The sequence below is a fragment of the Mugil cephalus genome, chromosome 10, assembly GCF_022458985.1.
Source record: "Mugil cephalus isolate CIBA_MC_2020 chromosome 10, CIBA_Mcephalus_1.1, whole genome shotgun sequence".
Lineage (NCBI taxonomy): Eukaryota > Metazoa > Chordata > Actinopteri > Mugiliformes > Mugilidae > Mugil > Mugil cephalus.
Window position 1 is genome coordinate 24,642,875 of NC_061779.1, and position 14,782 is coordinate 24,657,656.

Genomic DNA, 14,782 nt, shown 5'->3' on the forward strand with positions numbered 1-14,782 from the left:
TATTATTAAGATTTTTCATAAAAGCCTGTTCATGTGGAACCTACTGGCAGGAAAACTGATTTCCTAATTTAAAGGAAAGGTAATAGACTAATCGGTGCTGTTTTTTATGCTACATTTGTGTGTGTTGGCCGCTGTGTGTCGCTTCGGGTCGACTCGTGTTCTTTCGGTGTTTTCCGATATATGTCTTTCCTCGGGTATCATGAAAACAAACAACAAGCGGCCTTCCTCTCTGTGGATCAGTTCGCCGTATTCTTTCGGTTTCTAATGATTTTGGAAGGAGGAATGAGTATTGCAAATAAAGATTTTATTGCAAATAAAGGCGTTCTGTGTCCGAGGATCATCTTCGGTTCGTAGCAGGCTCGGCTTCGCTCGGACCACGCTCTTCCCCGCGGCTGCTGCTCGGCCACACTCGGCTCTTGTCGTTCGGCGGGTAGAATGGATGAAGCGGACTCGGCCACGAAGGCACTCGGGCTGGTTGAACCGCCCATCGGCGAGCCACCGGTGGAGGGAGTGGGCTCGGATACCGAGTCGGAGGCCGAAGTCGCCACGATGGCTGTGATGGCGGAACCGGGAAACATCGACATGGGAGCCGAGTCCCTTCCGAACCCAGACGAGGCCGAGGCTGCGTTTGCAGGTAACATGGGCTATAGTTATCGGTAGGCCGCTGTTGTCCTGGGTGGCGCTAAAACACACAGTGTGATGATTAGTTACAGTCCGTGTTTAAACAACAAAAACAAATGCTAGGTGGATCACTTGTTAGTGATAGAAACGATATCAAGGAAGGGCTCTGCATAGGTCTTCAACAACGCGCAACACCATCATCGTAGCGTTGTCATACGCCTTACCAGACTGCATTCAATTATTGTGTAAGTTTGAAAATTGTACCATATCTACAACACACAACACGATTATCATAGCAGATATTTCCAGTTTAATGATTTAGCAAGTATGATCAAATTCGGCACTTTCATTCTCCATCATTCGGGTAGCTTGAGTTACTGTAATATTCTAACTTAGAGTTGATGTGGATTGCTATAGTTGAAGTGTTTATTTCATTTAAATCTAGTTAGTTTCGCAATGCATATGGGCCGAACTAAAGAAAAAATGAAGACAATTTACCGTTCATGAATGAAGTTCTTGATCTGTGTATTTCTCTCTTTCTTTGGGCATCAAAATGTCACATTTTGAAGGGATTTGGTGAGGGCAACTTTTTCAGCTAGTCAGGCTCCGTCATGTTTGTATAACTGCCAAAGATTTGTGAAATGTTAATTCATTGTAATGTCTGTAACTGCAATGTGAGGTTGTCCTCCCTTAAACATGTTACGGTCCTCTGATTCTGGAGAAACTGGTATTTAGTATTTTGTGAAATGGTGGTGAAAATAATGCCATCAGCATAACTCTCCCAGTTTGGTTAGAATTGCTTCCTTACTGTAGCTATTACAGTACAACTGAGCAGCTAATCTAAAAATGTATGTGTAATGAAATATGAATCCCTTGTTGTTGTCAATCAGAGGTGACTGCGGTGACTGTTGCAGACGTTCAGGGTGCAGAGGACAACGTTTTCACGACCACAGTCGCCACATCAGGCAGCCTCCCCGAACACGTGCTGGTAAATCAACACACACTTTTGGACACACTGCTGCACATGCACAGTTACTATGTTGTTGCTGTATGTACAGTCAAACCTGTCAGATTAGAGTTTAGGGGAGAAATGACAGAAGGCAGATTTACTGATTTTCCTGTCATTAATAATCATAAAGAAACCCAGCGTTGCTAAAAGAGCAACCGATCCTGCAGAGAGAAGGCATTGATAGAGTAAGAAAATTCAGCCAAGTATTTTCCCTCTGATGTGCGGACTTTTTTATCAGTAGTGAAATGCATGACTTTCTGAAACAACAGTGTATCCAGGAACACTGTGAGAAATGGTTAATTCGACAAAGCTTTAATCGAGACAGTGCACACTGGTTTCTGTTGAGTTTGTTGTCCAACATTTGAATCTCAAATCTCCCAAAACGGAAACGTCTCCCCCCCCAGCACCTCATTGCACTTTCTGTGCCCCCAGTGCCCTCTGCTGACACGTTTGAATCATCTCTTACACTGCATCCTCTAAGTGTGTGCCATATGCTGTGTGTGTACATAGAGCGGCCGGACCACTCTTCAGCTGGGTGAAGGTCTCAGTACTCAGAAGGCCACGCTGATTGTGGTTCACACAGATGGCAGCATTGTGGAAGCTGCTGGTCTCAAGTCTGCTGCCTCTATCGGATCAGGTATGTGTGTTTGTGTGCATGTCTAAGTACAGTATATGCACAGTAACATGCACACGTTGCCGTCTCTGAGGTGACTGTACCGATTCATGGAAATTTGACTGTCGATATCCGTTACATCCTCAACAGGCCCGCAGACTCCCCCTACACCGCTGACTCCGCCTCAGGACAAAGACTCTTGCTCCAAATACAACTGGGACCCGTCGGTCTACAACAATGAGCTGCCTGTCCGCTGCAGGAACACCAGTGGAGTCCTGTATAAGAACCGCCTGGGATCAGGTAACCTATTTGCCTTGTCAGTTCACTGAAGTTACTACGGAAACACAACCCATCAGGTTAGTCTGGTCCTATAAAGGTTAGGTAACAGGCTATGTCAGGCACATCTGTTCTCACAATCAGTCCTATTTACCGCTGCACTAAGAAAACAGTACACAGCTGTACTTCAATGATGTTTAAATATAAGTGACAGTAGCACAGATAAAAAGTCAGCACAAGTCCTGAAATAAAAACATTACCAAACTACATAGTTTAAGTACATGATTATTATCAATACAATTTACAATTTACTTTAATAATCAAATGTAACCTACCAATACAGGTAGTATTGTTCATTTTGCTTTCAGCTTGTCTTTAATTATATAATTCAGACATTCAAAACAAGGTCTGCTGAAACATAAGAGCTTTGGTAAAAAGTCATATTCGTAAAAAATTAAATATATATCCCCAGGATATGCTCCATTTTAAAAATTTTCTCTATTATTTTGCCATTTTTATCACAGCATGCTAGATGTGAGATGGTGCTGTTTGTCTCATTAGGCCTCCTGATGGCAGTGTTGGATCACTTTTCTCATGAAAATATACTGGCATGACGATGAGAGTTATCTTGTTGTTACAGTAGCATTGTAGCACAGCTCCTAGGCTGCAGGAAAAAATTCTGGTTATTCAAAGGCTTTGATGAAAACAGGTCTTATTGATGACGTGGAATCAGTTTTTAGATCGTTATAAGCAGAACAAGACTGGGATAAAGCCATTCAGAGCGCAAGCAGTATTCATTCCATGTCCATCAGAAATGACAAGGACTCTGCTATCCTGTGCGTTTTAGTAATTGTGTTTTGTGTTTTGTTCAGGGGGTAAAGGTCGCTGCATCAAACACAATCAGCAGTGGTTCACTCCCACTGAGTTTGAAGGTCTAGCAGGGAGAGCAAGCAGCAAAGACTGGAAGAGGAGCATCAGATATGCTGGCAGGCCTCTGCTCTGCCTCATACAGGTACTTAACTCTGCCACTGTACTACTACTTTCCTATTGTACTGGACTACTACTATAGCAGCGCTGCACACCATTATGCCATACACCTAGGGGTGGGCGATATGACGATATTAAATCGGGAATGATTACAGCCTGAAGACAATCTGTCAAACTGTAGAGATCGTGGGATCGTCTATGGCACATTCTATAAATTGCAGTTCTTTGCTGATGCACAGACGCACCAGACGTATTACGTTGTCAACCTGACCGACCAATCATAGCAAATTATGGGCAGTGACGTGCTTTCATACCTGCCTCCTTGTTTATGTGTGTAGCGGTAGCCACATGGAGAGCCATGGCTGAAAACCAAACGGAGATGGTCACTAAAAAATAATCCACTTATGGAATAAGTTTGGATTTTCCTCAACTGATGAAGCGCAGGCAAATGTTCTGTGCAAACTTTTCTACAGAACGGGTTCGCACGTCAGGTGGCAACACGACGAACCTGTTCAATCATTTGAAGAGGAATCATCCCAAACAATGTGCTGAGAGCCAAACAGCGAGGGGCCCGGCGGCACTGGCACCGCAGGCAGAGGCAGCAGCTAGCGTAAGACCAAAACAGTCAACATTAACACTGGCATTTAACAAAGGCACGTCCATATGACAAGTCAAACAAGGTAACAGAAGCAGTTACCTTTTATCTTGCAAAAGATATTGTACCGTTCAAGATGGTAGAAAACAACGGGTTCAAACGGCTGCTTAAAGTAGCTGACCTGCGGTACGAGCAGCCGAAAAAACTTCTCCAACACTGCCATGCCACGTCTCTTAAACTTGATTGTTTGCACACTATTTAAAATAAAATCGGTTAAGAAAGGTTCTTAAGACTAAATTGTTTTTCATTTTTCAATTTAAGATCGTGATAAAATCGAAATCGTGATTTTATTTTTAAAAAACCGTGATATGATATTTTTGCCATATCGCCCACCCCTATATTAACCTGTCGTTTCATTTCCCGTGCAGAAAGCTGTCTGTAATGTACACATGTGCATGTGTTGTTAGGAGCGGATCCTGAACCCCCATGCTGCGTCCTGTACTTGCGCAGCCTGTTGTGATGACCTGACAGCGGTGAGTGAGACAGACCAGTCCCTGGGAAGAACAGTCATCAGAATAGATCAGTCAGCTAATTGGGTGATGAAATAAGTTAAATATGTATTTTGGCTGCTTTTCATAATACAAAATGTTAGTGCAATTTGGACAGAAGAAATAAGTTTGTGTCTCTGTCTTTTCAGTGTCCAAAGGAAGGTGACACTCTGGCCACAGAAACCATTAGTATGGTAGGTTTTGTTGTTGTTTTTTTCCCTATCTTTATAACTTACTTGAACCTGTGATCTCAGTGAAGACATATCATCTGACTTTTACGTTTGCATCTAGTATCGGTAATCATATCACATCTTATTATGTCAACCAAAGCTGTGATGGAATCCCAGCATGCAGGCAGGGTACTACTACTCCATGATTCTTTCTTCAATTCAAATACAGAAAAGACTGCTGAAACACAGGAGCTTCAGTTTGAACCAATTAATTTCAGTACAAAGTATTCAGGCGCGTTTCACTTTTTTCATGTTCTGTCCACATTACAGGATTAATCAAGTCAATATACACTTATCAAGCCAGCCAAGCCAAGTTGCTATGTCACTAAAGTTACTATGTTAAATACAAAACAATTCAGACCATTTGATCCCTTTATAAGGGATCCCCGAATAAGCTGCTACAGTTTTAAGTCTTGTGTAAATCACTGGATTTTGGGAGTTTGTCCCATTCGTCCTGGCAGAGCCTCTTAGTGTTCATCAGATTACACAGGAAGCGTCTTCTATGGGCTTTAAGTCTGGGCTGTTTTCTTGACTGTAGACTTTGGGTTATTGTTGTGCTGAAAGATGGATCACCACTCCTGTCTCAGGTCATGGCCTGTCTCAGGTTTTTTTTTTTTTTTGACCAGTAAAACCTTTCTTTGTCTGTGTCTTCGCTTCTTATCTGCTTATCTTGGTTCAGACGGGTCCAGTTCGTCTCTTTGTCCCATACAAGAGGCGAAAAAAGGACACGGAGCCTCTGATCATCCCTCCCAAAAAGGAGCTTCCTGCCACCAAAAACATCACACTGAGTCCGGGAACTACATGTACGTCCAATGAAATAAGAGCACAGAAGAAACCTTTATTTGACACCAGCCTTAGAATCACTGTATCTTTTTTTTTTATTAGATTCAGATTTAGATTAAGTAAATATTAGCACATTTCCACATAGGACCTGTCGAGTATTTGCAATCCTGAGGTAGATCATCCAAAAAGAAACATATTCCGCTAGATTGTAACGTGAACATGTAATTTTTTTCTATGACTGTCTGATTGTCCAAATTAAATTGTCCCCTTTCAACAGTCACAGTGACCCCATCAGGCCAGTTCACCACCTCTGGAACGTTGACCTTTGACCGCAGTCCAGTAGGTGACGCTGCCGCTGCTGCTGCTGCCGCCGCCATCATCTCAGAGGGCTCAGCGCAGAGCGAGGTGTTTGCTAGCACTGCAGGTACCATTTGTGATTGATGTAATGTATCACATTGGTTCATATTCACCTCTGTTTGGGGTTCAGAACAGGCATAGAATGAATATGAAGCATATCACTATCTCATTCAATGTGCCGCAATGGCGGCGTAAAGGAGTTTACTTACCACCATAACTACCACTAATTTCTTACGACAAATTGGAAATATTTTTTCGATTTTTTTGATTGTGTCTGTGTTGGATTCTGCCCTAGTGCTCCTGGAATTGATCTCTCCCCATTAGTTTGATCATCTCTCCCTCCCTCATTCCTTTCCCCAAAGTATTTAAAGAGAGTTGCCTGGAGGAACGACTCCACAGCTAATGTCAACTAGTTTAACTAGTTTTATAAGCGCTAGCACAGTTTAATTAGGTTTAATTAAGTCAGCTTTAATATAAATAAATTTTAATCTCATCCACAAAATATCACGTCTCAGCAGCATTATGTTTAGTATTCCTCTGTATGATCTGCACAGGCTGTTGCTGTTTGTCAGCTGAATCCGTTATTCCAGTAATATACTTAAAAGACAGACTGATATAAAATGTGTTATTACGGTAATGTGCTTCTAAGATGGACTGATAATAACCGCATGATTTTATTCTATGTGACGGGCTGACATTTCATATACTGCATAAATAGTTCTCATGAAATCCAGTGGGAAACACTGCATCACCCTTCAAAGAATTTCACAATTATTATTTGCTCGTCTCATATCTATTGTATTTCTTCCTCAGAATTATGTGATGAGAAAGTTTTACAAGGTCCGGAGATAATCTGCTTGACACTGTTCTTTTTCTGAGCCTTTACTGGACAGTCATAGGTGGAGAGGGACAGCACGTAATGGGGTGAGAGAGGGGGGGGTGACATGCAGCGAATAGCCTCAGTTCATGAGATAAGGCCCTCAAAATGTCAAGAACATGGGGCGCCCCGATTGCTGACCTGGTTGAGCAGGCACCCCATGTACTTGACATTTTGAGGGCCTTATCACATAATTATTTAATAACAAGTATGAACCTAACTGATCTTAGAAAACCAGTCTGAACTCAAACGGCTGCTGAGACGACACTGACCTGCAGTAGCTGTGTGTAGTATGACGCTCGGTACGCTTGATGTGCACCTCCTTAGAAATGTAGCTACATGTCGCAGTGGCGCAGACCCACTTCTTACAGCGTCCAAACAGTCACAGAAATCTCACCCTCCACCTGTATCCTACACACCATCTCCTCAGACGTCCCCTCTCTTTCCTGTGTTCCAGTGATTTCAGTAAAAGTAACTTCTCCGGCACGTCATTGTTTGAAGTGCACAGATAAACCCGACACAGTGTTGCTCTGCACACAAGTGTAAATGTTTGCTAGAGATATATTCAGTGGTAAGAGCTGTATACAATAAGCTTGGGCTTTACTTTCCTCTGAACCTGGATTGTCTTGGATCCAGCGGCGTTGTTCCGTGTGCCCCCCTTTTGAATTATCTTTACAAGGGCTTTCCCACAATCCCCCGCATCACCCTTGACCCACAGCCGATCCATCATCCCGTTAGGCATCAGGGACGTGCCACAGCCGCTTTCTGATTGGCTGTTGCGCTGCTGTAATGAGCTCACGGGAGACGGCAGCTCTGTGGGTGTGTCTGTCAGCGTGGGCTCTGTGACTAATGATGTTCCAGCGCAGCTCGCCGCCCCGGTTTCTCTGGCCAGATCTTTCCTCGTCCGCATCTACGCATTCTTTCTTTGAACAGCAGCTCCATTGATGCCGGGACGCTCATGTCAAATGTCTGTACAGACGACTGTCCGAAGGGATGTTATTGATTTCATTTGGCTGCATTTGACGGAAACACACACAACCACACGCACACACAGCAGTGGTGCAGCTGTCCAGAGTGTCTCCTCTGTCCTTCACCCTGAGGTCAGTGAAGCGTCCAGGGCCTCTGTGCCTGTGTGCTTCAGATGAGGAGATGAAAGAAACATCGGTTTAAATCCACAGACTCAAACTCACCGTGATGAAGCTGTCAAACTGGCTTCAGCGATTAAACACACGGTTCTTGTCAGCTGAGTTTCAACAAAGAGAGTGAAAGCTGGAGCATGTTCCTCTGACTTTTACTTCTCTGTTCTGCTGCATATGAATGTTCATTTTACAGGATTTTTGTGTGTGAGGGTAGTGCAGATTGGCTGCACATATAACTGAGGAAGTGTTAAAATCACTCGCACACCTTTTTCCCAGGACATGTTAAATCACAGTCTGAGATGGATGTCCGGTTATTTTTGAACTTGGTCTGTGTTCTCACCAGACCTCTGAGCTCGTCAGTACGGAGGTCAGGAGTAAATGTATGGAAATCACACTGACCTGGATAATGGGCTTTGTTTGATTCAGTTAACTTTGTTATTTGCTTTGCCTTATTCGCTTCCTGCTTCAAGCTGGAAGATTGATGCAGCCCTCAGGAACTGTCACAGAAACCAGTGTGAGGATTTATTGCATATCTCAGTCTGGATTTTTTTTTTCTTTTTTTTGTTTTGGAGATTTCTGAGAATTTCCCTGGGAATTGAGCAGATTCCCAAACAGGGAAATGTCATTACGGTCCCAAAGCCTAAATGATTGAGAGACACTTTCCTTACTTTCTTCCTTATTTGGCGTTTGACTGTCTTCATGTCGTGAAGTAATTCAGATTCAGACAATTTTACTAATCCCTCCAGGGGCAATTGGTTTGGACAGCTTGCATACATTTATACACAAATACATACAATAAGAACAGGTAAAAGTAGAATAAAAAGCAGAACGGAGCAAGTAGGAACACGGTGGAATCAGTGGTGAGTAAATAGATAAATACGTGAGGTTTCCCATTTGACCAGTAACATATTAAAAAGCAGCACCCGGATAATGGACTGTTGGTTCTCTTAGATATGTCACAGTAGTTAAATAAACCAAGTCACGACCCAAAATCCATCAGGTGTCGACATAATGAAACTCTAGTAAGCAGTTAAAATAATAACACCTTTGACTGGTAATCTATATTTAATTTGTTTGGGATTAGACAACAGTTGAAACAAAATATAAAAAATGATCAGATAAGTTAACTCAAAAGCAATGAATCAGAAAGGAAATTACTTACCAGTCAGTCTCTATCAAAGGTATAATTCACAGTTTTAACCATATCAAATGTGAAAATTAGCTGTTTCATTCTTTTTTATATATTAAATAAATAAAATAAATTTATTTGCAGACAGTTTTGGAGTTTCATTTATATATTAAATAAAATATCATTCTGTTTTTGACTGAATTAAAACAAGTGTTTAAGTCAACATGTGCGCTGCAGAACTGCCAGGGCGACTATATCATGTGTAAATTATCAGGATTATCAGGACCAGACAATTGGTCAAGAAAATCACTTGAGGACCAGAATGACCTTTAGTAGCAGCCTGGGCGGTGTAGAGTATTATGATCTCACAGGACTCTGATTTCTGCTGCACACAATCCTCTAACTTCCTAAAACTATCTGATGTCATGTGGTCGATGAAGCTCCAAAATGGTCAGTAAAATACTAAGCTAACCCTTCCCTGCGCCTCCTCGTCTTCCCCTCAGTGCTGACGGCGTTGCCATCGTTGCCGGCGTTGGCCGTGACTCCTCAGGCGGTCCAGGCCAAAGTTGCGGTGGCGCCAGCAGCTACGTGTCCGTCGGCGGCGCTGATGACTGGGCTGGAGGTGGGGCCTGTCGGGGGGGCAGGAGCAGCAATGAGCGAAGGACAGAAAAACACCTGGCTGTACCTGGAGGAGATGGCCAACACACTGCTGAGCAACGTCCAGCAGCTGAAGGCTCTGATTGAGCAGGCCAAAAACTCTACGGGGGTCAAGGGTCAGGGAGGCAGGAAGGAGGTGAGAAAACACACAGGCTGCCATTTAGAAGGGCACTGACTGTATCGCTGAGTTTCTGATTGTGTTTGTGTGTGTGTGTGTGTGTGTGTGTAGTGTGGTCTCAGTCAGTCGTTCCAGAACCAGATCCAGTTTCAGCAGCCCGATGAGTCGGAGTCAAAGAGGAGCTCTGACATCACAGAGATCATCATCAATGTATGACACACACACAGTTTGTCTTGCTGTATAATTAGCAGATCTAGAAATAACAACTGGAGATTTCCTGGCTTTTAGTTCATAGTGTTTGTTAAGCTACAAAAACGCTTGATCCTGTATTTCCCAGAATGCACACAGACAGTTTCTTTTCAACTGACTCTATTATGTTTCCAGCCTTTACACTTCGCACAGTCGTATTTAATATGAACATTATGTTCTGTTACCTGACGAACGAAAAAAAAGTGTAATTCCCAAAATGATAAACTGCTACAGGTATTATTAAATATTAGGTTGGAGGGTTGGATCTGTGTAGTTACTTGAAATGTGAAATTTTGGTTTAATATAACAAATGGTGCAGTATTTATGCTGCAGAAATGCTCGTACACTCCAGCTGATTCTGTTCCTCAGGTTCTAATGAGGTTTTAGTTTGAAAATGTCAGTGGATTCATGGGACTGTTTCTGTGTTGAATGAAAATGAACGGTTTAGTTCCCAGATACATGAACATTTTAGCTGTGACACGACCCATGCAGCAGTTTTGTTCCAATGCAAACGACGTGCCTCCCAGTCACTTTTAGAAGCGGTTCACATTAACATTTAATATTCAGTTGACTGGATGTTAAACACTGCAGGATGCAGACTATTCATGAATTGCGGCATTACTGTGCACATAGCAATAGTCAACTTGTACATTACTGTATGACACCATCTTAATCTGTAACCAGTGATGAGGACAAAAAGTTCCACTGGTCCAAAATTGTCTGCCTCAAAGTTTGCAAGGAAATGAGGAGCAGAATTTCAATTCTCAGCTCATGACATACTTTAAGAATCCTCCCCGTTGCCTTTTTGATTCACATGTTCTTTTTTTTTTTTTTCGATCTGCAGCAGATGTGCGTGAACTGCGGTCGGGTGGCGATGAGCGAGTGCACGGGCTGTCACAAAGTCAACTACTGTTCCACCTTCTGTCAGAGGAAGGTATGAGTCACCTGAACAATCCTCCAGAGCTGTGTGTGTGTGTGTGTCTGTGTGTGTGTGCTTGTCCTCCTAAATGGCGATCTTTCCCAGAGCTGCTGGAGTCAGGATGTTTCGGGAAAGTTGGGACCATCTGGCCTTTCCTAACTCTCTTTTTTTGTGGGTTAAGACTTAGTTGGAGGGTAAAGGTCATAATTAGATCATGGTTATGGTAAGGAGCTAGAGAATTTGCTATGTCAACGAATGTCACCACAAGGATGGCCACACAAACATTCAAAATAGGACCGAATAACTTTGAGTATGCGTTACTGTGGCCAAACAACTCTGTTTATATCCACCAATAAACTATTTTTGTCCAGTGTTGATTTTGGAGAGCAGACTTTTTTTCTGACACCCCATCAATTGAAGTTACGTTTTTTTTTTAGCACAGCAACGGTTACAAGAATTATCTGACCCTTTGATGAAAATTTGGGGATCTTTTTCTGGGGGGGATTGGAGAATTAGTTTTTGCAAACAGTTCAGTAAAGGCAGTTTCCCAGACGAGGTTCTGATTATGAGGCACTAATCTGGATCCCTTGAATCAAATCGTATGGATTGAAGGTAGTAGGCACTTTTTTCTAAGAACATCAAATGTGTTCAAAGAAGTTGAGAAAGTCAACAGGCTCCATGTGATGGAGTCTCATTTCTTCACATTACTACTGCAGTTTTAATGTAATTGTAATACATTCACCGTCAATGTCATTTTTCATGTTAAAATAACAATTTTCTGATAAGCCCTGATCAGGGCTTCTGCAAAACAGTTAAATGTGTTGAAAATAGCAGCTAAAAAAAAGCTATTTTCTGAATATAAGACTTTATTTTCATCTTAAATCTACAGAAAATCACACGCCTGTTTTTTTTACTTTGCAGGACTGGAAAGATCATCAGCACAACTGCTGTCAGTCTGCGGGGGGTGTGGCTGTCCAGGAGGAGGAGCCAATCACAGCCATGGACATAGACAAAGTGAAGGTGTAGCAGACTCAGTCCAGTGTCTTTTTGAAGACATGACCGACATTTCAGGTCATCACACCATCAGCTGCTGCTGACAGGAGGACCTTTGGTGTGAAAAATACTGAGTATTATAAACACATGGGAGAAGCAGATGTCTGACTTCCTGAGAGCTGAGGCTGTGCAAAAAAAACTGCACAGACTTTGTCGCTGACAGAGGTCTATCTCCAGGATCTAGTGGACCGTAAACCGAGATCAGTGGAGATGATGTCAACATACGTGATAGTTCAGTAACCAACCCAACACGTGATATTGATATCTGATTGACTATTACTTTTATCATGAAGCCATCTTCCTATTGTATATTGATTAATTTATTACATCATTTATCAGTTGTTTTTATTGTTTTGTGTCTTCTCTTGAACAGTCATCGAAGATTTACGCCTCCACAGCAAATCCCTCATAACCCTAATGAAAGATTAAACACATGCATAATGTTAAATCTATATACTACAGTTCTCATTCCTATTCCCCAGTAAACAAGGATAAATTGTTTGCTGTCTTTGCCTGCTTTGAAGACTTTTTTTTTTTTTGGTGACTTTTTTTCAGAAAACAAGTCATACCACTGTGCCACTGATTGTAGAAAATGCTTTGAACTTGAACACAACAGAATTTCCCTGGTTGTTTTAAAGATTTATCTTTTGTTTATCGCGTGTAGATGTGGATAGCTTTATTAGCTGTAGTTCTCAAAGGACTTGACAAAGTCCTGAAAGAAAAGTAAAGATTTCATGTTGGGTGCAAATTCTTGTGCGTCCAACACAGACAATAACTTTAAAGTGTTTCTCCTTTATTTTCCTTACTTATTTTTATTAATGATTTAAATGTAAAAGCTAAGAAATAACAACAAAAATGTATTACTGTAAAGCTGCAATTTCTGTCCACTGATGGACCTCAACGACTCTGTTATGGTGAACTGCAAAAACCAGCTGATAAAGTAGCTTTCCCTCCTCACTTCACTTCTACAAAAATGTGTAACTGTATTTTAAATGGCTAAAAGCTGTATAAAGATTGGCAGAACTGCTCCTCCAAAGTGAAGCTAAAGAAAGTAGAGCTCCCCCTGGTGACTGGCTGCAGTATAGTTCATAAGCTCCACCTTCTCTGTGTTAGTGGATAGAACTTGGGCCAATCTAAAACGGAATATAATTTTTTTTCAAGGATGTTTTCTGTCATTTCAGGTAGTTAATATAATGTTGAGGCATGTTGTAGTGTCAAGTCTTTGGCTAAGTTTCATTTTACTTTGTTATTTGATGCTAAAGAAACAGGTGATAGTTGTAAATCAATGTGAAACTATCTTCAGCGTATAATTCAACATTACCTTGTAACTGGTTGCGCTAGAGCAGAACATAGTATTAATTAAGCGAAAACACAAGTGAGTCTGGAGGAAGTGTGAGTGGGTCATCGTTGTCGTGCCTCTGTGTGGCTCCATTCTCAGACAGTTCTGTGCAAACTCCAAGACTGTCTGCAAAACTGCAAGATGGCACCACCCATATCCTGGGAAAAATACTATCAGTTTTGCAAGGAAGTGGAGACGTGTTGTCCATATTTATAGAGTCTGTGATCTACACTGAATAACCCATAACAAAACTGAAGAAACAAGTAAAAACCGGATCATATATAAAACCAAAATCTGCCATTAACATCAGTATGTAGTTGAGGTCAAATACATTCTATGATAAGCCAATGGACTGGATGTAGTTTTGAAAGCCACATGCCTGCTTTGTTTGGGTCCGATTCACACTACATGTGAGATTAAAGACCAAACCTCCACTATCATACCTTTGTCAACACAGACACAAGTAGGAGCTCCAGTCTTCTGAAAAGATCAGACGACCATCTAAGCATCTCTCACCCAGGCCGGGAAGGTGGATCAAGGTGAACTCCAAGCACAAGCACTATGTGGAGGAGACCTGGCTCATCACTAACCTGCTATTAGCATCCATACATTTAATTATGGTGGTGGCAGCATCAGACTATGGGGCTGCTCCTGAGGAGCAGGTAGAGGGAGACTGGTCCGAATCAAGGGCAGGATGACTGCAGCCTAATGCAGAGAGAATCTTGAAGAAAATCTGCTAGAGAGTGTATTGACAGGATGCAGAAACCTGAAGATGAGTTCCTGTTCTTAGTGGTCACCTCCTAGACTAACACCTCCAAGATGGAGATCTGTGGAGAGACCTGAAAACAGCAGCTCACTGAGATGTCTCCAAAGAACAATTAAACTGGAAACTACAGTCAGTCAAATGAGAAATGATTTGAATAATTTACAAAAAGAATGTACACACTTCATTCCTTGTGTGTTAGAATGCCAATATGAGGCTGAATGTTTGTCCGTAAGGTGAGAACAGATGTCATGTCCTCTAAAGGAACCATCCCAGACTTTTTGACATTTGATTTTGCTGTGTCCCATTCCCAGTAGAGCTTGGGTGTCTCTGTCCCTCCACAGGGACTAGACATTTCCTACACTTAGAGACAACTGTAAGAACTGTAAAAGGGAACTTTTACATTACATTAAAAAAAGAACAAGTTATCCATTGCACAGACACTCATCAGTCTGGACTGACATATTTTACATAGCAACCTAAGAATTTCATGCAGTAATGTTCCATAGAAGTATAGTCC

At 42.0% G+C, this 14,782-nt stretch overlaps 1 protein-coding gene across 2 annotated transcripts; it reads left to right on the plus strand.

Moving 5' to 3' along the window:
* Window positions 1–71: 71 nt before the first annotated feature.
* deaf1 (DEAF1 transcription factor) lies at window positions 72–13,047 on the plus strand. Of its 2 annotated transcripts, none has more exons than XM_047595534.1 (13): window positions 72–634; window positions 1,512–1,609; window positions 2,141–2,267; window positions 2,394–2,543; window positions 3,392–3,531; window positions 4,569–4,697; window positions 4,799–4,843; window positions 5,559–5,682; window positions 5,940–6,086; window positions 9,668–9,957; window positions 10,051–10,149; window positions 11,033–11,122; window positions 12,029–13,047. In XM_047595534.1, exons 1-13 carry the CDS (start codon window positions 436–438, stop codon window positions 12,131–12,133), a joined length of 1,743 nt encoding a protein of 580 aa, XP_047451490.1. In that variant the 5' UTR covers window positions 72–435; the 3' UTR covers window positions 12,134–13,047. The 2 variants fall into 2 exon arrangements, with proteins under 2 accessions (XP_047451490.1, XP_047451491.1); XM_047595535.1 differs by having other exon boundaries at window positions 77–634; window positions 4,569–4,634.
* Window positions 13,048–14,782: the final 1,735 nt, after the last annotated feature.